The sequence below is a fragment of the Crotalus tigris genome, unplaced genomic scaffold (assembly GCF_016545835.1).
Source record: "Crotalus tigris isolate CLP2741 ecotype Arizona unplaced genomic scaffold, ASM1654583v1 scf7180000019259.915256, whole genome shotgun sequence".
NCBI lineage: Eukaryota > Metazoa > Chordata > Lepidosauria > Squamata > Viperidae > Crotalus > Crotalus tigris.
Window position 1 is genome coordinate 311,063 of NW_024097459.1, and position 26,228 is coordinate 337,290.

General features: G+C 37.3%; 2 protein-coding genes across 2 annotated transcripts; one reads left to right on the top strand and one right to left on the bottom strand.

The window, feature by feature from the left end:
• Positions 1-1,593: 1,593 nt before the first annotated feature.
• ATP5PB (ATP synthase peripheral stalk-membrane subunit b) lies at positions 1,594-13,992 on the bottom strand. Its single transcript, XM_039361364.1, has 7 exons — positions 13,856-13,992; positions 13,718-13,766; positions 12,926-13,071; positions 11,870-12,033; positions 7,260-7,385; positions 4,671-4,850; positions 1,594-2,349 (listed from the first exon to the last, which is right to left on the bottom strand). The coding sequence occupies exons 1-7, from the start codon at positions 13,884-13,886 to the stop codon at positions 2,278-2,280; spliced, it is 768 nt and encodes a 255-aa protein (XP_039217298.1). The 5' UTR covers positions 13,887-13,992; the 3' UTR covers positions 1,594-2,277.
• Positions 13,993-14,815: 823 nt separating this feature from the next.
• On the top strand, positions 14,816-26,228 carry WDR77 (WD repeat domain 77). The gene is made up of 10 exons (XM_039361372.1): positions 14,816-15,042; positions 16,607-16,792; positions 17,838-17,979; positions 18,064-18,113; positions 19,869-19,939; positions 20,156-20,210; positions 21,874-21,945; positions 22,047-22,155; positions 23,631-23,699; positions 24,844-26,228. Exons 1-10 carry the CDS (start codon positions 14,919-14,921, stop codon positions 25,001-25,003), a joined length of 1,038 nt encoding a protein of 345 aa, XP_039217306.1. The 5' UTR covers positions 14,816-14,918; the 3' UTR covers positions 25,004-26,228.

The following is a 26,228-nucleotide window of genomic DNA, read 5'->3' on the forward strand; positions in this document are numbered from 1 at the left end:
CAAACCATGCAGAAGGACTCTTGGACAACCCCAAATACCCTCTCAAAACCAATGGGATCTATCAGGTATCTGGTTGGATCAATCTAACATATTCTTGCTTGTTGCAAAGGGATCCCACACAAAACTGCACAATTAACAAGAAATGACCTGTCCAATGCAAAAGAAAATTTCCAGATCATACCACTACTGCTCTGAAACAAAATTCTTATCTGGAGTATGAGCTTTGATAACTAGGGCAAAGTTCTTGGAGACCACAAATCTGTTCCTAATCTGCTTCTGACTCCATGATGAAGGAAGACAGATTGAAGTCTTCAAAGATCTGGAGAACTCCAATTCTAACCTAGTTATGACATCCAGTAGTTCAGGTAGGAAGGTATTACAGGGGTCTCCAACCTTGGCAACTTTAAGACTTGTGGACTTCAACTCCCAGAATTCCTCAGCCAGCTTAGGGACCTCTGAAGTATTACACTGCAGGTAACTTGGTACAGTATCAGCAAGCCACCTGATTCCTAAAGCTCAATTTCAAGAACAGTATTTTACATTTGGATATTTGAACACCATCCCTGAAAACCACAAGTCTCCCAGATAACAATAGCCACTTCCTAATCCCAGGACTGCAACTGATGTTGCTCCCAAAATCAGATAGGTACATTTCTAATAGGAGTTCTCCTCATGTTCAATCATAACTGCTATGTGGAAAACTATATAGCATAACATTTTAAATTGTCTTTGAGGCCTACGGTCAAGCTTGATTCAGAGGTTTTACTTATATTTAGAAATACATTCCTCCACAAGTTTATGCCTTTACTGCTCTCACCTTTCTTTCTATAAGATTAATACTTAGAACTAATTTTTATCTAAAGTAATACCAATAATATGTTTATAGTACTCTAACTTATACCAGCCTTTTAATTACTAATATTTTATAGTCAATTCAATTTTAAAATGTTACCACTCCCTATTTCTTTTAATAAAATTAATACAAATAAAGTTCTTACATGAAAAATGTAAAGGAATGCTCATAGGTTCAAAAGCAACTCCATTTTCCTCTCCATCTCCTAAAATAGTTTATATTGTTTTCATCAAGTAAGATACAAATGGAGATTAATAGTAAAAAAACCATGTTTTTCCCCTGAAACATCCTATCCTCTTTAAATTATGTATTCTTGCATTCCAGTTCAGTCATAAATTCCATCATCTATATCTCCAGAATAAAAATGTCCAGGGAACTGCACATCTAAGGAATCTTCCACATTTAATATTGTAGCTATTTATTCACACTCAGACTATTAGAGAAATTCCTTATATATATGAACACAATTTAATATTTAATGTTAAATAAAGGATTTAGAAATATGTAGGAAAGCCTGGTGAATATCTAATAGGTAGTTGCAATTACTTTCAACTACCTTTTCAGTTTGATATTACTGGGTAACTGATATATGGTGAAATAAACATATACAGAAATGAATCCTGTATTTTACATTTTCATCTCTATTAAATACACCAGGTATAAATGATGTTAGATTACTGTGAACATATGCTGCCAAGTACTAAGGTCAGTCCCAAACCAAGACTGACACAGGGCAATTCTTTTAAGATGTTCTTTATTGTTTTACACCAATAGACAAAATCTTGCCAAACTGAGCATTCTATCTTCATTTACAATATACTCTGTGAACTATTAGAAATTATTTTCACCCTCTTTCTCTCACACATAATATCTGGGCTGAGTTGCCTCTTACTTCTTTGGAATGTACTCCCCCCCTTCTGGGAATCCACCTCCTTACTACATTCCATCAGAGAGGGTTGCTACTAGACATTTACTGCATTTGAAGAATAACAGTTAACAGATCTTACTAGCCAATGTTAAATCTTTAAAAAGTGCTATTTGCTGATCTACTGAATATTACTGAAATTTCATAAAATCTCAAACTCTGATCTTATGCCACCAGTGTGCCACTATTTTAAATGTTGCATTAACTACAATAAGTTGATTTCTTACCTTTCTCGTTTGTGAAGAGGCCTGACAAAACATCTCTTCTGAATTGTTTATAAGTGTGTGAAAGAGTATTAGCCATATTTAGAGAAGACAAATATAAATTTCATTTTGTGGTTGAATATGCAAAGATAATTCCTTTTCTGAATATTGTGATGTGAAAATATAAGGAGAGGAACACATTCAAGGCGCTTTCAGAGTAAACAAAACCAGGATACATATGTTTTAATTAAGGATAGAAATTGTACAATTCCGGAAGTTACAACTTAATGCTTGACTTAGAGAGATGGTTGGGCAGACTTTGACAGTGCTTTCAGGTCCAAGAGGCATTTAGCTATACTCTCCTTCTCCTATAATATAAAAAAGAAATTAACATTTTAGTTGAAAGAACCTACAGAAAATATTCAAAATCTGGAGGAGGTTAGTTTTGGAGTTCACTGCATCTTTATGATTCTACAGTTGACTTCTGTACAAATACAAATTACATGCTATTAAATACACAGAAACTTTAAAACATTTACTCTTGATTGAAATTAAGAATTTAAAATCAAGAATGAAGTTACTTAAATTGCATATGACCTTTCCAAAACTCAGTATTAAAAGAAAAAACATCTACTGATCAGATATAAAAATACAAAAAATAATAAAAAATAAAAAAATAAGAACATACTTGGTTCTTAAATAAAGTCTTCAGGTCAATGAAGAAAAAATGTAACATAAAAAAATCCGTTCCTAGAGAATTTAATTGATATCATGAAAAATCTGGCTCTTTACCCAATCCCCTCAGTCAAAAAGTCTGCTATCTTAAAATGTAGAGATATAAGATTTATGAAGACTGCCCTAAGCCAATTGCCCTATATTTAGAATAAAAGTATGTTGTTAAAGTATATTGTTACTATATAAAGTAATCTTTTCAGCATGGAATGATATGAAAAAAAAATAAAGACAATTTTATGGGGGAAAAGTGTGCCTTCTTATCATATTTTAACATTTTCTCCATTTTAAGGAAAAAAAGATAATTAAACAAGCCTTTCTATCACAATTACAATGGAAAATTATCTCCAAACACAGTGATTAATCTCAATTTAAAAAAAAAAAAACTAAGATCAATACATCTCTCTACATTTGCTATTATAGTTTGGAAAAAGAGAAGTTATGGTTGATAATTGTGCATTTAAAGAAAATAGGTTTTGGGCCTCTAGAGAAACAATTGCATTCTATTAATTTTATACAGAAATATTTAGAAAAACTTCCCACTCCAAATTCCAATGGAGCACCACATACTTTTATATATGCTTAACCATGATTTGTTGAATAACTCATACTTGGCTGAGTCCACAAGCTATGTTTTGCCAAACTTGTAAAATAAAGAACAAATCAAAGCAGTTCTGCTTAGAGACCAACATGGCTCTTAGCCCCAACTGAGTGATTTAACAAATAAATTAAAAAGTAATAGCTATTATTCTAACAATGAATGAAGTTCCCAACCTCTACAAAGTGTGGAATTTTGAGGTATATTATTGGGGTTTTCAGAAAATAGCTACCATGGTGGGCATAGTCACGACACACACATTATTAGAAAGGAAGCTTTTTCCCATGCTTCTTTTACTTTTAAAGAATGAGAATCTCAGTTTATATTTGTCTGTATTCCCTTCCAAATAAAGTACTGGGCTGTCATCCATTACTTTGTAATAAGGATTCTGAAGAGCCCAACTGCTATGTAGAATCGAGTAATGAAGTTTGTACTTTGTTTTACAGCTTACTATATTTAAAGTAAATAAAATAAAATAACCAAGATTGAGAAGAGACTTGGACATCTAATTGCTCTCCTATCTGCCCATTATTTTCAAAACGGAAAATTGATATAATTCTTATTTGTAAGAACACATCACATAGAAACTTTGAAAATAAAATAGTACTTATCTATAGGCTAATATTTGTAGCCTATGACAGCCACTTGTGACACTGCTCACAATTTTCCCTTATTCCCACTGGCCCAAAAATATTGCTTATTCCTCAATAAGTATTAATGGACAATATCTAAGAGTTGCTTTTGTTTGTATGTCTTGTTTACTTCAAAAAAGATCGACAAAAGGGATCTGCATGCTTTGAAATTAATTCAAAATTACACTAGAACTCAGAACTGTAGGATCTCTGTAGAGTAACCAAGCCACATTTTTTTTAGACTTCTGTGTGGCCATGAATACAGCAGTGTCTTTCCAGTCTGTGCGGAAGCTTGAAAAAAAGACATGGATGCTTTAAAGGTAGGTTCCCCAAAGTGGTCAATACTAACCCCCAAAGGTTAATCTTGCTATTATTATTGTAGGAATATTATTAATTAAAGCAATATTTATTAAATTATTTTCATATAATATATATTTGGAGATCAATGAACAATCTGAAACTTTATGAAGAGGTTGATGGAGCTGAAAAATCTCCAAGTCCAGCATATATTCTGAAAACCTCTTCTATGATTAATATGGTTCATCAACAAAATACAGAAGAGTAAAATCAATACAATGAAATATTAGTTCTAGATCAAGATACATTTATTGCCCAACTGGATAGATATAATAATTTTTCACTACTGAAGTAAAGGAAGGGAAAGCTAGTGGCTTTTCCAGCAGTCAAATGGCCACAAGCTACCTGTAAGGGAATATTTGCTAAGTACCTGTTGGGCAGTAACACTCTGCCAAACACTTTGTTCTACCCAATTGATCATATGATCTCGTTCCAGACGCCGCTTGAGCTGCTGTAATGCAACTTGATAATCTAGCCTCTTCTTCACTTCCCTGGATGCAATGAGAAGCCTTTCTCTATAGTTGGCCTCCAGGATCATAGCAATATTGTTCTAAAGTGATAAGAAAACATGAGATTCCTTATTATTTTGATTATCATACTTATGTGATATATTCAGTATTCATAAATAAGCAGAATACATAGATATGCAAGAAAAGCCACAAATTCAACCAATATGAAAATAATCCATATTCCCAAAGCAAGATATAAATGACAAGTTTAAACATTTGCTATTATCTTTTGCCGATTTTTATTTCTGACATCTCCTTTCTTCCAGTAATATGTAATCCATGTAATATACAAGTAATCCTTGACTCATGATCACAACTGAGCCCATGTTTTCTGTTGGTAAGAGACAGTTGCCAAATTAGTTTTGCCTCCATTTTATGATCTTTCTTGTCACAGTTGTTATGTCAATCACTGCAGATAGGTTAGTAACATGGTTGTAAAGTGAATCTGGCTCCCCCACTGACTTCACTTATCAGAAGGTTGCAAAAGGTCACAGGACTCTGGGACACTGCAATCATCATAAATACATGCCAGTTGCCAAGTGTCCAAATTTTGATCATGTGACCATGGGGATGCTGGAATGGTCATAAGTGTGAGAATCAGTTATGTCACTTTTTTTAGTACCATAATTTCACTAAACAAACGGTTTTAAGTCAAAAACTGGATCTGGCATTTTTATCCACCTACTGAATCCTTCCCAAGGACCTGGGATAGGCAGATGTTAATGTTTGATGGTGTTAAAGGTATTGTTGCAGGGTGTAAGCTGTTCCAAGTAAAACTGCCTTTTGCAAATTGATTTTGTCAATGCCAAAGGGGTTCAAGTGGTCTTGCAGTGATTTTGGGACTGTACCCAAGAAGCCTACTATTGATATTATTTTTGTTTTCTTTTGCCCCACTCCTTCTATTTTTATTTGTGGTCTTTGTATTTTGTTATCTTCTCTAGTTCTTTCTCTTCTATTCTGCTATCTCCAGGTGCTGCCATATCCACCATCCAGCCTTTTTTGTTTTTCTCATCATCAATTGTTAATAGCAGGGTTTTAATGTACTGGCCAAACAATTCTTAGTCTTCCCATGTCTTTTTTCTGTTCTTCATTTGGTCTTCCTGCTGGCCAGTTTGATCTCTCCAGTACTTAATAAGCCTTCCTGGTAGCTTCAGTGCGTCTTACTCTCTATCCTTCAGATATTCTTCCAATACCTTATTATTATTATTTAAAATTTAATTTTCAATTAGATTCACAATCTGGGACTGGTAAAAACTTAGCAGTTCATCCTAATCAAGGACCAAAAAGCTGTTAAAGTAGTGTCTAAGTATACTGGCAGTTCCGAGTAAGGTTTTTTGTTTTGTTTTGCAAAGTCAGAATATTCAGGTCTAATAAGTTCAAAAATTCCATGTATCTAGGCCGCCCTTTGGGTATTGCTCCAAGAGCTCCTATTACTATTGGTACAACCCATTGATTTCTTTCTCCATAGTCACTCATCTTCAATTTACAAATCACTATATTTTGTTATTTTTTCTAGCTGTTTCTCTTCAATTTGTGCATCAACTTGTATTGCAATATCAATGAACCACACTTTTTTTCTTTTCCACAATAGCGCTGTCAGGTATGTTGTGGGCCAGATGTCTGTCTGCTTGGATCAGAAAGTCCCACAGGATCTTGACTTGCTCATTTTCAAGGATTTTGTCAATTTGGTGTTCCCAGTAATTTTTGCTGCATTCGAACCCAAACTTCTGGCAAAGCTTCCAATGTATGATTTTTGCAACTCAGTCATGACATTGTAGATAATCAGTCTGTGAGATTTTGCTGCAGACACTGATAAGGTGATTCACTATTTCTATTATTGTTGTTGTTGTTTTTGTACACACAGATGGCAACGGAATGAATATAAATCAAAAAGCATTAATTGTTTTAATTATTTATGATGAAAGTGATAGAACTAGTGAAAAAAACACAAATAGTGATAGTTCATGTTTTGGTTATGTCAAGAGTGATTCCTGAATAAAAAGCAAGCATAGAAAAGTGCACAAGGAAAAGAAAACAATGGAAGAAATGAGTGTGAAAACAAAACAGAAAAGACATATGAATCTTGTATGAAAAAGTATTAGATAATTAAGTGCAATTCACAGAGCATAGGGTACCTGAATGAACCATTCTGTACCAGTTGTAGTTTTTTGTGCTCTTCAGGGACAGACCCATATAGAATATTTCAGAACAGTTCGCTATAACATGACTAAGGCATGAACTGAGTACTACTCTCATAAATCACAAGTACTATCATAAAAATAAAACCATTATTCATTATTATAATAGTTACCAGAGGGATTTGGTAAGACAACTTTATAACATCCAGAAGTTTGGATTTAACTTGTCAGCCCTAGCTGATTTGGACAAGAAAAGTGTTTGTGAGAGTTGTTTGCAAGTAATTTTTAGAACTGTTCCATTTCCTACTGTACCCGCTTGGCATCAAAGAGATAGTGGCGACCCTGAAGTCTCCATTGCTCTTTTTTTTCCTCCTCAATTCCGTTCTGGCATCTATTTATATAAGCACTTTTTAAGTCCTCGTAAGCAGCAAGTTCCTCCTAAAATGAGAGAAGTATAAGTCAGTTTAATCCTAAAAGAAATCATAATGTTCAAAGTCTTTTGCCATGTACCAATTTTATCCTGATACAATACTATTTGCAAAAACACTATAGTTACTTTAAAAAAAAATGAAATTAGATAAAAGATTATAAACACAAGCAATTTATCATCATAGGCTGCATTCAGATTGAATTTTGGCTTAACTGTTAACAAGAATACAGGTGGTCACTGCTCTCATTTGATTCCTTCTACCAGCAAGAATGGCCAAGCACATAAAGATGGTTACTTCTGTTTTATTTACGATAGACAGAATTGTGGTTTGTTAGAAGAAACTAGAATAATTAAGACCTATTTTCTCATTTTATGAGACAAATATGGCAGAGCTCCCAGTTCATATAATGTTGAATAATACAGGAGACAGTGTTGTCTCTCCGTTTAGTTAAATAGCAAGCAAGAATACTTCAAATTAAATTAAGCAGCTGATTATATCAGTTTGCATTTTTCTCTACTTGAATAAATAATATATGGGTGTATCGTCCTGAATCAGATAATAACATTCGAATTGCATGACATGGCATCTCTTAATTCTGGACAACCATTCTAGTAATCACACACACACACACACACACACACGGAGGGAGGGAGGGAGGGAGGGAGGGACAGAACTGGAATATTCAGATACATTAAATTCTGTAAGTTTTATTGGGCAGTTTTATTACCTCCTTGAAAGTCTTGACATTTCACAAATAACAGCACATGAGGATACACAGGCTAAGAAGGAAATACAGTTAGTCCGCAGGTTAGGACCATTCGTTTAGCGACTTTTTGAAGTTATGATGGTGCTGAACAAAAGGTAGTTAACAACTATCGTTTTCCCGAAAATAAGCCCTATCCCAAAAATAAGCCCTAGCTTGATTTTTACGTGTGCATCTAGTATAAGTCCTACCTCATAAACAAGCCCTAGTTAAGATCTCTGGCTGTAAGAGGTGGGGCGAGGTACATGCGTAAAAATAAAGCTAGGGTGGGGATGGGGGTGGAGCTGCCCCATGTGCCCTGCACCCGCTTACCCCAGGGCCCCTGCACTCAGGCCACTTGCCGCTCGGTGACTTCCCCCACCAGTTCAATGACCCAGCTGCCCACCCACCTCTTCCCTTTCATACCCCTCCCCTCCGGACTGCCATGCTACAGAGGATGGGCCTTACCTGGGCCCCCTCCACCATTTCGGAGCCAGGGGGGAATGACAGCAAAAGACTTTGCCCTTTGCTGTGCAACAGCCGCTTCTGCCACTGGAGGGGCTTTCTTCGGTTCCTGCCACTCCCGCTTCACCCTGCAGATCACTTGCCTGATGGCAGGCACCACCTTCTTCTCCTCTGCCAACTCTCCTGTGGCTTGCACAAGCCTCCCCTGCTTCCTCTCTCCGCCAGTCTTCTGTCATCGCCACTTCGGACGGCAAACAGAAGAACTTTGCTCCAGGAGGCCCTTTGAAATTGACCCCCCTTCACTTTTCTGCCTTAAAATCTAGAGCAGATATGTTTTCTTCCTCATCAGCTGAGGATACGGTAGCTAGGATTTTTGTAAGAAGCTGAATGTACCAATATGTGTGAGTCCAGCCCCCTCAGCATGGCCCGGCCCTGTGGGAAGCGGATCCGCTTCTCAAGAGGTTTACAGAACCATCGGGGGAAGGGAAACCTGGCCTTCCTCGCCCAGCTCCAGCTAGCATAGTTTTCCTGGAGCTTAGCATCCTTCCATACGAAGCATCCTTCCTTTCCTCCCTTCTGCCAGGAAGAAAGTAGCAGAAAATGGGGCTGCCATTTCCAGAACAAAGTAGGGAGATGAGGGCCAATGCAGAGCAGCAAGGAAATGTGGCAAGAAAGTGTGATGGCAGCAACAGAGGGCTGGCAGAGGGAGGCCACAGGACAGTTGGTGGAGGTGGCGGCTGCCACCGGGCAGGTGATCTGCAGGACGAAGTGGGTGGTGGTGACTGAAGAAAGCCCCTCCAGTGGCAGACACGGCTATTGCGCAGCAGTGGCAGATCCTTTCGCTGACACTCGCCCCTGGCCCCAAAACAGCAGATGGGACCAGTAAGGCCCATCTTCCACAGCATGACAGTCCGGCTCAGGAGGAGAGTGAAAGGGAAGAGGCGAGTGGGCAGCCGGGCCATTGAACCAATGGGGGGAAATCAGTGAGCAGGGAGTGGCCTGGGTATGGGGCACGTAGGGGAGCTCCACTCCCCAAAAAATAAGATGTTCCCCGAAAAAAAAGAACTAATGCATTTTTGTGTAAAAAAATAAAAGACTGGATCTTATTTTCGAGGAAACACAGTAGTCTTTGAAGTGACACGTGATCAAGATGAGCACTAGGGCTAGAGCTAGGCGACCAGTCTGCATTTACTTCATACTTCATTTTCTCCTGCCATGTGAGAACCATCCAACACCCACCTATCTCCCCCAATTCTGCCCATTTGGACACCTTGCATTCACTACCTACCATGTCATTGCCGTCCCAGCTGACCTTAACCATTTTCTTCCTTCAACTGCTGGCCTGGGATCCATGTGCTTTGCAAAGATGCATCCCTGGACATGTGTGGCAAGGTGACAGAGCCTTGTCTGCCAAAAGGCCAGCCACTTCCATCTCTCTGCCCTTTCAGCCATTGTAGATTTTGCTACCTCCATTCCCAGCTGGCCTTCTTCCCTTCTTTCTTCTCCTGCTTGTCTGGGATCTAGGCACTGAATGAGGATGCAGCCCAAGGATATGTACTGTGAGCATGGCAGATCAGCAGAATATTATATGCCAAAGAAAGCTTACCAGACCCAGCAGGGAATAGGCAAGGTGGCATTTGTGGGCAGGGGATCTCCATCTTCTGCTGCCAGTGTGAGCAACAAGATCCTGCAGAGCATGTAGAGTGCAGCAGGACAGGCTGGTGAAGTACAGCACCCTCATTTGCTGAGCAAAACAAGAGAGGCAGCAGTAGATCCCTAGCCAAAGGTGGTTATTGTGCAGGAGGTGCTGTTCAGGATGGCAGTGGAACTGGAGGAAGCAGAAGGCTGAGGGCTTCCCAGAGGCACAACACATGCTCTCCAGGACTTTTTGGAAATGCTCCTAAAGAACCAGCCTGTGAGCTTCAATGAGGGATGGACATGAGCCCAAAAGGCCTACCCACACACCCTCTGCTCACTCAGTCCAGTCTTACTCTTGCAAAGCCGTGTAAAGGGCCAGCAGCTTCCAATGCATGCTATGGAATATATATTGGAAACACTCCTGGAGAACTAGCATGTGGGCTTCAGCAAGGGGGAGAGGCGAGCCCAGCACCAAAAGAGCCTACTCATTTTCTACTGTTCTATCACCACATTGAACAGTACCTCTCTCCTGCACAGTCGCCATCTTTGCCAGGGGAGCCACTTCTGCCTCTCCTGCCCACCCAACCACAGACTATAGTATGTTTTGCTGGTATGATTCACTGCGCTGTTCACAATCTGAGGCCTTGTTCCTTGCATTGCAAAATGGGGCTCCTCCGCTCATCCTACCCCATTGCTCATCTGCCAGCTTTGTTCTGTACTTCTCCAGCCTAGTCTGGCAAGCTTCCTTCAGCAGACAAGTCTCTGATACATTCCCAGGGCTGTGGCCTTTCCTAGCACCTGGATTCCAGGCCAGCACTGAGAGAAAAAGAATGATGAAAGTCAGTTGGAACAGCGAAGGTGGCAGCAAAATACAAGGCAGTCAAAAGCAAGTGGAGGTGAAGCAGAGGTTTGAGCAGAACAGAGAATGAAGTCTTTGTCTAACAACCACATGATCATGGCCTAATGACTACAATCTGGACTGCAAGCATTGCTATCACTAAGCAATGTAGTCATATGATGCTTTGCTTAACAACTGCTGCTCTTAGTGAAATTCCAATTCCAATTAGAGCTGTAATTCAAGGACTATCTGCGAGATAATTTTAAATAACATAAAAGATTACAATTGTGTTACAATTTTATGTATATTTATCTAGAATGCAGCCTGTATGAAAATCATGGAATTAGCCTGTGTAAATACATGTATGATATTTTTGTCAAACTGCTTGCCCTTACAAATCTGGGTTTTGCAGGTCTGTACAAACCTGGATATTTGATAAGGCTTTGGGAGGATATTAGTTTGGGTCTGCCCCTGATGGATATAATTTTTATTCTATTATTTTTGTCTTTCTTTTTGTTGCTTTTAATGCACTGTATTTTCCTGCAAATGATTCATAACTAGCCTACAGCAACTAGAAATCTCAGTAGTAAATAATTAAAATAGGAGTTAGAAAGACCAAACTTAAATTGGGAGGTATTTATTACCATAATAGTGCTTGCAAATATCAAAAAGTATTCTGTATTCTAAAAATTCCTTTAAAATGCCTCACATTATGCAGAATATATTAAATTATAATATTCCTGGGAATATACCAACAACAAAATAAGCTATTCAACAAGGTATAATAAAACTGAAGCACTATACTTACGTCCATTGTTTTGTCAAGAAAAGCTGCTACAGCAGGACCATACTTCTTAATTCCATAGATAAGTAAACCCACAATAAGAACACCAGTTACTGTTTCATGATTTATTACATAAATTTCCTTAGACAGGAAGTAGAGTGTCAGTCCAGTTGCAAGCATATATGGACCTAGCAATAAGCAAAATATAATATTATACAGAGGGCAGAAACACTCAATATAATGGAAAGGAGCTAAAATGATCCTCAAGAATATTGTACACATTATCTTTCCCCCGTATATAAAGTGCAAGAGGCAAAAGGTATTGCTCTTGAGGCAGGTCACATAAGCCTGAAACAAGAAGTGCAAACCTTAAATTGTCATTTCTTCTTTCAAAATTTCATCAAGATATAGCAATTAAGCAATTTTAATAAGCAATTAATAATTTTAATAATATTAAAGCAATATTTCAGGGACTTTATCTAAAATGCTACTGGTTATATGAATCAGCACTGACTCCTGGTGACTGCCTGGGCAAGCCTCTGTAGTTTTCTTGGCAAGATTTCAGAAGGGGTTTGTTATTGCCTGCCCCAGGCCCCATCCCTTAATTGTTGTCATATAGTGAGACCCAGAAAGCTTATCTTCTTCATTCCTGCTTCTGCCCTGTGGAACACCATTCACTCAGAAACCCATAAGGCCTTGGCACTTCTGCAAATATTGGAGTAGAACAAAGCTAAAGTTGGGAAAGGTAGAATGCTGATATGTGGGAATGTGTCACCCCAGACTATCAGTTTTAATTGTGGTTATCTGGCTATCTGCTAACAATAAATACATTCAAAAATTAATTGCACAAGCCTGCATTTGCCACAAATAAGTTTAAATGCATAATTTAAAAATCAAATCAAATATATATTCATAATATTTATCATTTCACTGCCAGTGACTAGTATAATAAAATATCCTGGCAGTAAATCTATTAATAATGATAGCATCTGAATATTCCATAATGTATACATAAAATACTTTGAAAAAATCATGAATTAAGTAAACTAAATAAATGCTAGAATAGTTTCAAAGGTATACCTGTGACTCCTGTTTTAGGATATAAAAACTGGAAAAATTCTTCAGGGATTATTCCATGGCGAACTTTTCCTCCTTTCTCTGGAAGCGATGGCACTGGAGCCAAGTGCTGTTGACTTGTGTGAAGTGATCTTGATGCATGAATTACACTTTAATTAAAAAAGTCATTTAACATGCTAAATATTGGCCTCATGTTCCATAATTTTGCTAAAAATAATCAGGCAATAACTTTTAAGGGACATAGGTAAATGCAAATAAAAAAGATAAAAACTTGCATAATGAATACCATGAATACACATATGATTTTAAGGAGAAATACAAATATTTTAATGAATTATCACTATGCAAAATTACATTTGCACAAGAAAATTTATTACAAAGACCATCTTTCAGATAGCTAATGGGGACCAGACTTGAATAAATGTATCCTCCACAATTCGTTTTTCAAAGCTTGTAGCCAGAGCAATTCACTACATTTTTTAATTCCACCTAACTACCGAAACGGTTTTTTTTTGTTTTCCATATTTTGTGATAATAAATCTGCATCAATGTATAAATCACAGTAAAGATGGTCAAGAGCCGCTGACCAACTGCAGGGTTCATTTCAATTTCCCTATTTCATCTAACACTTTCAACCAAAAGGCCTTTGCCATCCAAATGAGGATATTCATGTGGCGTGTGGTTCACTTGAGGCAGGAACAAACCGATTCTTAACAGAGAAGACCCAGATGCCGACTACCTTTCAAGGCCATCAGCGCGTCCCATTCCCTTTCCCACTGACCCAGCTATACTCACCCCGATGACAGGGAGGGTAGAGCCACTGAGCTCTTCAGGCCGGCTGGGGCTGCAGAGAGCAAAACAGCAGATTAGGTCACAGTGCAACCCCCACCCCGGCCTCACGCCCCCCTGGCCTCCCCTTTCTCATTCACTCACCCAGGACACGCAACGCCAACCGAGAGAGCATCGTGCCTTCCCCAGCACTGCCCAACGTCCCTATGACCCTCGGCCACAACACTAAAATGGCCGCCCCCGTCACGAGAGTCTCGCGAGAAAACCGGACTCGCGTTACATCCTCCGAGCACCGCCTCCGACTCAGCGGCTATCACCGTAGAGCTACGCTAATACAACTGAGAGTAGTTAAAAAAAGCTAAAAAACCCAAAACCGTGGAACTAAAAAAAAGTTCCACAAGGACATCTACTGGTGATTGCGGGACTGTATTTCGTTGATGCGAAATATTATGCTCTTTCAAGTTTGAGTTTGAGGGAAAACCTGATGAGAACATTTTAAACAATTGGAAAATTGATACTATAAAACACAGTGATTCATATCACCCAACTTAAATATACCATTGTTCTCATTTTCCAGGCTGTGGATGAGATCCGCTCAAGGCAAGCCAATACTACTATTTTATTTATTTATAAAACATGTCTATATCATCTTTCACCTCTAAAAGGTGTTGTTACAATCAAAATCAAAATAAATGAGCAGTTATGTAAAATACATTCCCCTGCTGTTGTGCTTGCATTGCAAAGCTGAAGGTGAAATTTTATTTATGAAAACTTGATAATGTACCAGGAAGTCCCAAGGTACAGCTATTTAGAACAGAATAGTAAGATAGTCAACTTTCAGAATTCAGCGTGATTACAGCCATCTAATACATCTACCCAAGTCTTAAAACAATCACATCTGATAAATGTCAGTTCAAATTACATTGGTAGATTGGAGAGGAATACTACAGACAGAATGCAATTTAACATTTTCACTTAGACTTTGGAATGGGAGATTGAGAATCACTTAGTTCCAGCTCTATAGAACTTAATTAGATGGCCTAGGAAAATATCGCGAGAAAAGCATGCAAAGGCTTGAATTCCGCCTGGGAGTATTTTGGAAGTTCTCGCGAGACAAGGGAGAGTACTATCGGGACGGTTGCGGGTGTCTTTTTGGAACACGTGGGCGTGCTTGGAGTTTGCTGGGTCGCATTTCACTGCTGTACCTATGGAAGAAGCCAAACCGAGTCCCGGGCATGGAGTGGAGGCAGAAACCGGACCCGAATGGAATATTCCGCCCAACGCTCCCGCCTGCATGGAGCGCCACCTGGACGGGGCCCATTACCGATCAGGTATCCCATGAGTGTTTACCAAGTTGGTGTCCCCAAACGCCTTTTGTTACAACTCATCACCATCACCGCCTGGGAATAATGGCAGGTGTAGCCCCGAACATCTGGAAGACGACAGGCTGCGGAAGCCTGTAACCTGCATTTCAGAGATGTTGCGATCTTTTACGCGCTTCTCGTGGCTTGGAACCGAGATGTCGGGTGCCCAAGTTATCTTTCTCGTGAACTTCGCTCTCAACTGGAGCCTCTCTTAAATTGGCTATTTCTGCCTTATGAGCCGAGTTTCATTCTGTTGATATATTTTATGCAACATTCATTATACGCAATTTAAATCTGTCTTCTTTGATGTGTTTATAATTTATATTTGTCTTTTTTTTAAAAAAATGGCAGAAACCTAACAAGAATTATCCTGCGAAGTTCTGAATCGTTACAGAGTATAAAACTCTTGCTGTAGGATCAGTCTTCCCACACTTCAGGCTCCAGCTATCCTTACCTACAATTCCCAACCTTCATAGCAAGTGATGAGGATTGATTGTAATAATTGCAAAAATCCTAGTCTGATATAGGCAAGGGTACTCTAGATCAGTGGACCCCCAACATCCAGTCCATGGACCAGTACCAGCAACCAGTCTGCACAAACAACCAAAGACCCATCTGTGAGATATAGGCAGCACACAAAACTACACACCCTCGGGTCCATGGAAAATTTTCTCTCCACAGAACCGTCCCTTGTGCCCAAAAGATTGGGGACCTCTGCTCTAGATCACTTGATCTCAAGTGTGATCTCAAATAATATTTTAAAGTGTCTGTTTCAATTTTGAATACAGTAAGTATCAATAGATACAACCTGGCTATATGAAAACTCTTTGAGGTCCTCAATACTTGTAAGAATGTAAACTGCTAGTAGCAACCACTGTGCTTTTGTCTGCTTCTATAGTTGTGTATTAAATATTTGTGTGTAGTGCATTATGCTTAAACCTGGACAACACTCAGGAAAAGCAGCTTTCTCCATAGGTGAAGGTCCCCCCCCCATGTGAATGTTGATTGAAGGGCACCTCTTATGCTTAAAAGGCACTTTTTTATCATTAAAAGGTGGATAAACTTTTGTCATTAAAAAATCAGATTCAAACCTTATGCGAGTTGAACAATCCTCTGGTCATTTTTTAGTTATAAAAAATCTTGAGTAAGTTTCCACCTTGACAAACAGCTAGATCATCTTTGAATAAACTCACTTCTATTACAGATTTTTTTCTATTGTCCTTATCATTCCATTAGCTGCTTCATATTTTTATAATTTTTATACATACACCCATTATACACTTTTTGGTAAATGAGAGTATAGGCAAAAAAAACCCTTTACTTTCCTCCCTCACTTTGAGTAGAATCCAAAACTGGACTAAGAATTTAGGAACATATTTCAAGACAAAAATACATTTTCTTTATTGGAGCAGTTCTCTGCTGAAAAACAAAGGTGCTGGGTAAAATGTAAAACTCAAGTCATTGTATGCTTTATTCATTATACATTAAATATATTTATTACACTAATCTCTGTTTTAATTCTGCTTTTCAGATGGTTCTCTGCTCCTGGGAGCATCCAGTTTGAGTGGACGTTGCTGGGTTGGTTCCATTTGGGTATTCAAAGATACATCAAGAGCTCCTAATGAAGGCTTTTGCTCTGCGGGTGTTCAAACTGAAGCAGGAATAGCAGATCTGAAGTGGGTAGCAGACAAAGGAATCTTGGTAGCATCAGATTCAGGTGAGTATCAAAAGATATTTGTCTCCTAAAACTTGTTAGGGTTTAAAGATGGTGTCAAAGATGGGATGAAGTTTCCTAGCACATGTTGATTCAAGAATGTTGAAAACTACTTCCCATATTGGAAGAATCACTTCCAAAAATAGCAGAATGATCCTATAGAAAATCAAAATATTCTGGAGGAACTGGACAATGGAGTTTGGATACAAAATGCCAGCTTGAGATTTTGCTTTATTTCTTTCTTCAAGCCCGTGACAAACTAAAAGTGTCTGCTTGTCTCTGCCTTTTTTGTTGCATATGTGTGATCAAGCAAAACAATCAATGATGTAACAATTATTGATATTTTCTGTGAATGCTTGAGCAATTTCTTGTTTTGTAATGAAGCTGCATTGTATTATAGTTTAGGTTATCCCATATTTCAATGAACATTTGATGGAACAAATACCACATATCACAGTTATGTTTATGTTTAATTTTGACGCACTGCTCTGTACTGAAATCTTTCAGTTGATTTTTTTCTAAATGTAGACATTAGAAACATTGATTATAGCAAACTTAAACGTATAAAAATAACTGTTAAAAATAAAGACTGACAGAAACATGTGCTTTAATGGGGTTTTTAAAAGCTAATGGAAATATTAGACCCATATCTGCAGGAAATGTGGTCTAAAGAGCTGAGACTGTAAAAGAGAAGGCTTGGTTCCAAATCTTAGCAACTTTAACCACACTAAGGTAGACAATCTGTAAAAGATAGATGTTCATATGAAATGAGGTGTTCGGTTAGATAGCGTGGATCTAAGCCTTGTAGGGACATAAGAAGTCCTTTGTATTTTGCCCAGAAACAAATTGACAACTGGAGTGCTTTAAGCCCAGATATAATAATATGGTCTCTTTATATTCTTAATAGGACAAGCCTAGCTGCCAAGATGTATACAAACTGAAGTTTCTGGACTAGACATAGCCCCTTGTAGGGCTTTTTTCCCCTAAGACAATCAAACAATGCAAGTTGCAGAGTATGAATTTGACTTTCTTCTCTCCTATTCCTTAGGTGCTCTGGAATTTTGGGAGCTGGATGAGAATGAGACTCTGATAGTGAACAAATTCTGTAAATACGAGCATGATGACATTGTGACAACTGTGAGTGTTGTTTCCAACAACACACAGGCCATCAGTGGCAGCAAAGATTTCAGGTGACTCTCTTGTGCAGTTGTGTTTCTGCTTTGTATAAAAACATCTATATTTTTTCATAAATCTCATCTGACTTTTATGTCTAGTGTGAAGATCTGGGATATTCCTCAACAAACAGTACTCGGCACATATAAAGGTAAGAGCCAAACTTGCCAAATATTTCCTTATTCAATTATTTCTTTCTGCCTTTCTTCCCAAGTAAATTCCAAGTGATTCACCTTTGTCCCAGTGTATTCTCATGTGGGAAGATTGATGACAGTTATCTCAACCTGATCAAATAAACTTCATGAATGAACAGAGATGAATCAAAATGTCTTCCTTCAACACACTGGTATCCAATTACATGCTTTTCTCTATTTACAGTCAGTGCATCTGAGTTTTGTCATAATTTGTGCTCTGTGATTGGCAACTTTGGCAGAAGATTGGTGTGCTTTCAGACACCCAGTAGTTTTCAGTTTTTGTTGTGATAGGTTTACTGTTTTTCAAATAGTCTTATCAATCCATTTGGTTTTTTTTTTTTTTTTTAGCTGAAATCATCTCAGCAGGGTGAAGACTGTGCTATCCATGCTGGACTTGGCTGATTTGCTCCATTTTATAGGGAGTTTAGAAGAAGTAGCCATGTAGCTGCTGGTTTTCCTTTGTCTGAGCATATTTCAAGTTCTGTCCAGCATGGATTAGAGACAGAAAGTTATATAAAATTTTTGAATTGCTTGGGTATGTAAAATTTACTGCAAGACAACTAGATCTGAAAAAAAATGGGATATTACAATCAGAAAAAGGCACCCCAATTTCAGTTTTTAGCAAGGGTTATTACTCTACTTAAGCTGACACATGAGATGACTCAACATTATGAGCCATAATTGTTATTTAGGAGATAATCCATGATATTTTTTTTTATCTCTTAATTTTTAAGTTAATTGTGGTGGCTCAAATTAACTAAAAGCATTCTCATACTCACAAGATAGATTTCAAACATTACTTTTTACTGCAAGGTATTAAGATTATTATCTGGATAGAATTCAGCTGATTATATTTCTACAATTGTAGATAATTGTACTTATCCAAATCAACAAAGCCACTAAACACTTAACCGTAATTATAAAGTAAACCCCCCATTTAGCGTTTTTCTACTCCCTTTGCACAAGGTCTCTTGTCCAGCTTTAAGTTACCTGTCTGCTTTTTGAGATTATTTGGAAAGTTATTTACGAAGAAAAATTGTACTAATTAGGAAAAAGCATAAAGAAGCACTATGTTCTTGTCCCATGCTTATTAATATATCTACTTTGCCCTATTTCCATATTTATTGGCAGAAATGTATTTGTATAATTGCATAGATTTTTAAAGCTTTAAAAACAACTTTTAACGTTTAAAATTGTATAGACATTGAAAACTTTATATGCCTTCTAAAACTTTTTAGTATGCCTTCTTTAAGCTGAATGCAATGTTGTATGAAATGTGGATCAAATCTATTTTCTCATGTCTAAGATATGTGGTTCAAGTTGATTTTGTGTCTGAATTGGAAGTAGTCTCATTCCTTAAATATTCCTGTTTATGGCTATTCATTCCTATTATGTATTATACGCATACACATACATGCACAAACACATTCATTCCATTGTTGCTTCATACGTTCAAGGTGTAGGTTGGGCTGAGAAATGGTTATCTGTTGAACTTCATAACTAATGGAGCTTGAACTTTGTGTTTGTAACACATATACACATTTCTAGTGTTATTATTTCCACCTTCTGAGCAGCATTAATGAAGTGCATTTGTGTAGAAAGATTTTTGTCTTGTGTGAATCCAGTGATTTTTTTGGAGTATTTTTAGTTTAAATCTTAAGCAAATCCATATTAATAGGATACATGATACTTTTTGTTTTGATTTGGGCTAGCTCATTCTGGTCAAGTGGCTTGTGTGGCCTCCTGCCCTGGAAAGGATACAGTGTTCCTGTCCTGTGCTGAGGTAAAGTACACTTTTTATTTCTGAATTACTATAGATATAGATTCAGACTTAATCTCTGTGTTCTCAAGGGAAAAGTGAATGAATCTTAGAAATTGTCAAAGGGATAATAGTGTTGCAAAGCAATGGAGAAATCTGGAAAAACTGGAATATGAGAGTGTATATTTTGGTTGACAGTTTCACTTTTAATTCTGTTTTATTAATTTTGCACTTCTTTAGGACAGCAGGGTTTTACTCTGGGATACCAGATCTCCAAAACCAGCATCTCGAATTGGTATGTCTCATGCTTGATAGTTTTGTGGAAATGTTTCTGCTTTATGTCTTTCCCCTCTGACATAACCTTTGAGTGGGCTATTCAGTAGCCAGTTGGAAGGTCCTAAGAATACCAATTTTTAGATACTCATACTCTCATATACTCCTGTGCACCTACTTCTTGGTGCAGGTGGATAGAGTATTTCATCCATTGCTATCAAAAGAAGGCCTAAAGAAATATCAGTACTTTTTTTTGAGAGAGAGAGAGTTGGAGGTGGCAAAAAGTCTTTGACTTAAAGCTCTTTATGCCCAATCTGCATTATGGTCTTTTTGGCAGGGAATGGATACATGTAAGATTTTGTCTCTCTAGGGTTAGACCACTCCTTCCAGTCTCATAGGGGGAAGTTGATAAATCTCAGGGAAACAGCCCAAGGGATCAATTGACTGCAGCTTATAATTTTCAAATGTCAGTGAACTGTACTTTCCAGCAGGAGCTCTTAGAGATCTTTATGATAAAGGTTAGAGAGAAATGTGGTTGTTCCCCTGGAACAAATTTTTCTAACCCAACATTCTGAACATTGATTGAATCAGTGTCCTGTTCAAAAATTATAATCACAAAATCCAGTTCCTGGAATGAATGCTTTAATAGTTTGCGTAATTCTTTCATGCATGGAGTCTATTCTCTGGTTTTCAATCCAGTCATTAGAGCAGTTTTATAGATACACAGAGTGGGTACTAATGATCACTAAGTTGTGGTTTGCAAACTCACTTCAAGTCAAAGCTTGGGATATGCTCCCTTGGCTTTAATTGTTGGTTGTGGAATGCAGAAATATAACATTATTCCAAGTAAATAAAATGAGAAGAATAGATTTGAGGTGGGGTTGGGTAAGAGGGGCTCACTACATGATGTAGTCAGACAGTGTATATTCATCTGCCCAAGACTGTAGTGGCTTACCAGTATGCCTAAAAGCCAACTCACACCCCAGTGCTTATCAAAATTATTTGCAGCAGATGGTATCACTTGAATCATGTAATTCAAGAAGGAAATCCAATTATGAATTATAAAAATTGTTATGTTAAATTTTCCTTATTGTAGAAATGGATGCAGCATTTAGAAGTATTGTAACAAGTCTAATTAAGTGCTCAAGTTATTTCTGGACAGCAGTTTTAAATATCCTTCTCCTTTGTATCCCTGTCTTTTTTCTTAGATTTTGCCTTCTAAAAGGAAAATAAAAAAATACAATGTTGAAATAGTGTAGCATAAAATATAGGACATTAAACGCTTACTCTGGTTCACATTTCCTCTTAAATTTGAGAGGTCACTTAGGTCAATGATGTATTCTTAAGCTAACCAACTTTCCATGGTGGCTTTGGGAATAAAATTAAAGGAATTCCTAATTCTAATTCTGCCCTTAGATCCCAAAGAAAAAGCAGAATATTAATGCAAGAAATAAATGACTAAAATTTCTCTCAATGTATTTTTGTTTTAGGAAAAATTCAGTGGTTTATATGAATGAGTAGTCTAAACTGTTTTTTTTTTTTTAGAAATAAGTTAGCTAAATATGTTTAAAGGAGGGAATGTCTATTTGTGTGTGTTTTCTTTTGACTATTAGCTAGCAGTCAGTTGTTTTCTCTGAAACAGAACCTTGTGAACCTAACTATATATTTTTTCTGCCATTATTCAGCCTGCAATGCCTCTTGTAATCTTTCTACCTCACTGGCATGGCATCCACATCAAAACGACACTTTTGTTTTGGGTAAGGGATATTTTTTTAAAATCCTTTTTACATATTACAATATTTTGCATATTAAATACCCATTTAATTCCAGCTGCTTGTTCTCCATTGTTATTTCAAAGGTGACGAAAGTGGGATGATTGTACTTATAGACACAAAGAATCCAGATACCATCATCAGTTCAACTGTGCATTCCCGTAGTATCACAGGATTTGCTTTTTCTGCACACAGGTAGGACTGTAGTATATATAAAAAAAAGAACTGTATTTAGTTTGTCAGTTATTTTAATTTATAAATGTATGTGTTGTTCATTTATGGATATCAACTCATTCATATATGTACACATTATATTCTCATATGAGAGCCAGTGTCACTAAGGTGCTGGACTGGGAGTGGGAAGACTCAGGTTGTACTCATGGAAGGTGGCTGAATGAATATATGTCCATATATAGTTTTTATCATTTTAAGATTGTAAGCCATCCAGAATTATTCTGTGGTAAGATGGGCAATCAATAAATTTTACAAATCCATTAAATGTCTACCAATCTATATTAGATCAATGTGATAGATTATAATCTATAATCTTCATGAGCAGGTCTTCATCCTGTAATGCAGAGGTCCCAACCTTTTGGGCACCAGAGACCAGTTCCATGGAAAGAGATTTTTCCGCGGACCGGAGGGTGCATGATTTTGTGTGCTGCCTACATCCCACAGATGGGGCTTTGCTTGTTTGTACAGCCTGCTGTAATGGACTGTTTCAGTCTCATAATAATTACATATACACTCACCAGACAAAGAAAAGCTTTCTAAAAACTGTACAAACAGCAGCATGAAAACCTTAAAGGCCTACTAATCCTGCCTTGTAATTACAAACACTAAAAGCATTACAGCTTTTTCCCTTCTAAGTGGATGTAAAAATGGTTAATCTGTCAAAGATGATAAAAGTATCTTCCCTTCCCTGATGTTTTGTAAAATTGCTAAATCCAGAAGAACTTTCCCACGGCCATTTAAATTTACAAAGATCTATATAATTCAGAATTATATGGCTCTGGCTATAAATTGTCACTTGGGACCTGGAAAATTATCCTTTAGAAATATGTTGTTGAACTTTATATTTTCCTTTGAAACAATGAAGGCTAAAACATTACTAATTCTTCTAGATCTATATAATCATTTCTTTTACTATACATTTTTACTGGTATCTTTATTTTCAATTGAAATAAAACAAAAAAAAGGACTTAATTGGAAGCCTTGGCTAAAATTAAAGTACAATTCTGATTTTACCTAATCATATTTGGTTTTTACTAACATTGTTAATCTTTTATTTTCAGTTTTAAACTACAAAGGCTACTTTATTTTTGTTCATCTTGTGTTGTTACAAAAAGGATTCTTGTGTGTAAAGCTAATCAGTTCTTTTTCTCTGGAACTCACTAAATATATAGTGTATTTTTTTTTCATTTCACGCAATCTCTTTTATACTTCTCCTCTTGGATTTCATTGTTTGCTTTATACCTTAATCCATCTGTCTGCTCACTGAGCTGATAATTATTTCTGTTTCTTCCCCAGTTTCAATATACAGATTATAAGGTTTTCTTTGCTATGATACGGGTTTTTTATTTATGTCACTAATAATCTCTCATATTTGTTTGTGACATTTAAACAAAAAAAAGATGATATGTGCTAATTGATGTTTTTTCTACCTCTAGTTCACCTCTGCTGGGTTCTATCAGTGAAGATTGTTCTGTTGTTGTCCTTGACTCCAGTTTTTCAGAAGTGTGAGTTACAACACAGTTCAATCCACTTGTCTCTTGCAATTCTGAGTTTTTGTGTCATATAATCATTTAGGCTCTCAGTGATTTAATTGCCATCTTGGTTAAAGGTTGCATGTATTTATATAAAAATAATTGTGCACTGCAGTTCATATTCAAACTGCCACCTCTGGTTAAAGTGATGATCAGAACCAAACTTAATAAAGGATGCCCATTTTTATCCTGGTGGATCCTGTAGCCGAAGGCAAATCACTTGAGCCTCATACTTGGTCTACTAGGTTAATGGATCCATGCAAGAGTAGAACAGAGCTAGGTCTATTTATCCAGACTCATCCTTTCACAATGAAAGCAGCTTGCATATAGGATAATACAGTAAAATGAAGAATTCTATACAGCGTGGAATTGGAGGCTGCATTTCAGGGAGGTAATATGACTGTAGACTCTGTTCAGATTAGTTACCATCTCTGTTCTAGACAAGAAGAAGCGAAAATTAGAATCTGGTGCTTACACTGATGCTTCAGAAATATTTGAGGATTCCCTTCTCTGGAATATTATTTAAAATATTTATTCACCATGATCTTCAGATGGTGGAACACCAACATTATCTTTAATGTTAGTACTCCACCATCTGAAGATTCCAATAGATGATATGTGGGCTATAAATATTTAAATAAATCAAGAGCACATTCCTTTAGTTTTCACTAATAAAACTTAATCTAGAATTGGGAAATTAAATGCAGACTGAAAGCTGGATTGATGCCTGTCTAGTGGCTGAATATTTGGGGGGAAATGGGTGGGACTTTAGTGAGGAGGAGCCTTGTTTCCCTGCAGAAGCCCTTTCATTGGTTGTCGCTCCTGCATATGAAGCAAATAATGATGTCATCCTATCTTTTGCTACATGAAGAATGGCCCGTGTAGCAAAAGTAGTTTTTGCTCATTGCCTTATTTTTGAAGGAATAGTCAGTGTTTACAGATACTCCATGTGGAGTGCTTACAAAGATTAGTTCTTCCTCATTTTAGCAATTCATATCTTTCTCCTGGTTTCCCATTCTTAGTAACTTGAAGGTAGTCTGGTATTAATAATTATTTCTTTATGAACTCATCTGTGGATTTCTAAACTAACAGTAGAAATGTTTCCTATCTTTCCCAGTTTTAGGAATCGGTCTCATCGAGATTTTGTAACAGGTTTATCATGGTCTCCCTTGAATAAAAACTCATTGACAACAGTTGGATGGGACCATCAAGTTCTACATCACACAATCCCAATGCAGAATAACCACCGTTCTGGGAAAAATGATATCACTGCATAGTTTGTACTTCCTTGGTCCTTTCCTCTGGAATAGCTCTTTTTGTGGGGAGAAACAATGGGGCTAAATAATGTTCCATGCAGCAAAGAATGGTCCTATAACAATTTCACAGGAGTTGCCTTCCAGCTGCTTATTACAGCCAGTCAAATTCTGCAACAAACGGAAGTTTTATAGTGATTTGGACAATAATACAAATCCTAAAAGAATTGGTTTCATTTAATTTTTGTGGGCAATACTTTATACAACCTCGAGAGTGTTGCAGATGCATTTTGGTTTTTGTGTGTATTTTTTTTTACTGTGAAATAAATCTTACAATGCTTTCTGGACTTGCCTTCCAGATTTTGACTGAATTTATAATTTAATATACTCAGTTCGCATAGTACCGTAAATGCCGGCATATAAGGCGACTTCCGCGAGTGCTAAAATCGGCGCCAAAGACGGGGGGTCGTCTTATACGCCGGAAATACTGGTAGTTTCCGGTGTATAAGACGACGTTCTAGGAATGCGGCCCGGCTATAAAGACGGGGGTCGTCTTATACGCCGGGTCGCCTTGTACGCCGGCATTTACGGTATATACATCAATTGTGAGACTGCTTCAATTTGGCATATTTTAATTGGGGAATCTTCCTAGTGTGAAGCAAAAAAACCTTCCAATTTCCTGCTACAATTCTTATACATTCAACTGTATAATAGAATTCAATAGTTTTCTTGGATTTATGTTTCTTGAACAGCAATTCTTTCCACCGTTGTCTAGCATACATTGCAGACAAAACCCTCACCTGTAACAATAGCAAGATGCATGCAGAATAATTTTTGTCTTAACTTCAGTAGGTGCTGTTTAAAAAAGGGCAGAGATGAGTTGGAAAAAAAGTTGGTTGGAAAAAAAAAAAGAGTTCTGCATAGCATATTTTGTTGGACCTGACCCAGCCTTCCAAGTTTCCTTTTTAAAGTCTACATCCTTCCCTAAAGAGAGGCCACTTCAGAAAGCCACTGTATTTAGAACTTCCATAGTTTTTTCCGGCACATACTTAATATTTCATTCTACTCCACCACCACCCCCAGCTTTTTGATAAGTAATATAACAAAAATGGTATTCTTGTAAGTTCTATTTATCTTGAAGTAAAGTGCAGTTTGCCTTTAAGTTGTCTTAACAATCCTCATTAGATAAGCCTTCCCAAATGGGCTTTCTCCAAATACATTGGGATTGCTCTTACTATAGTTCTAGGAT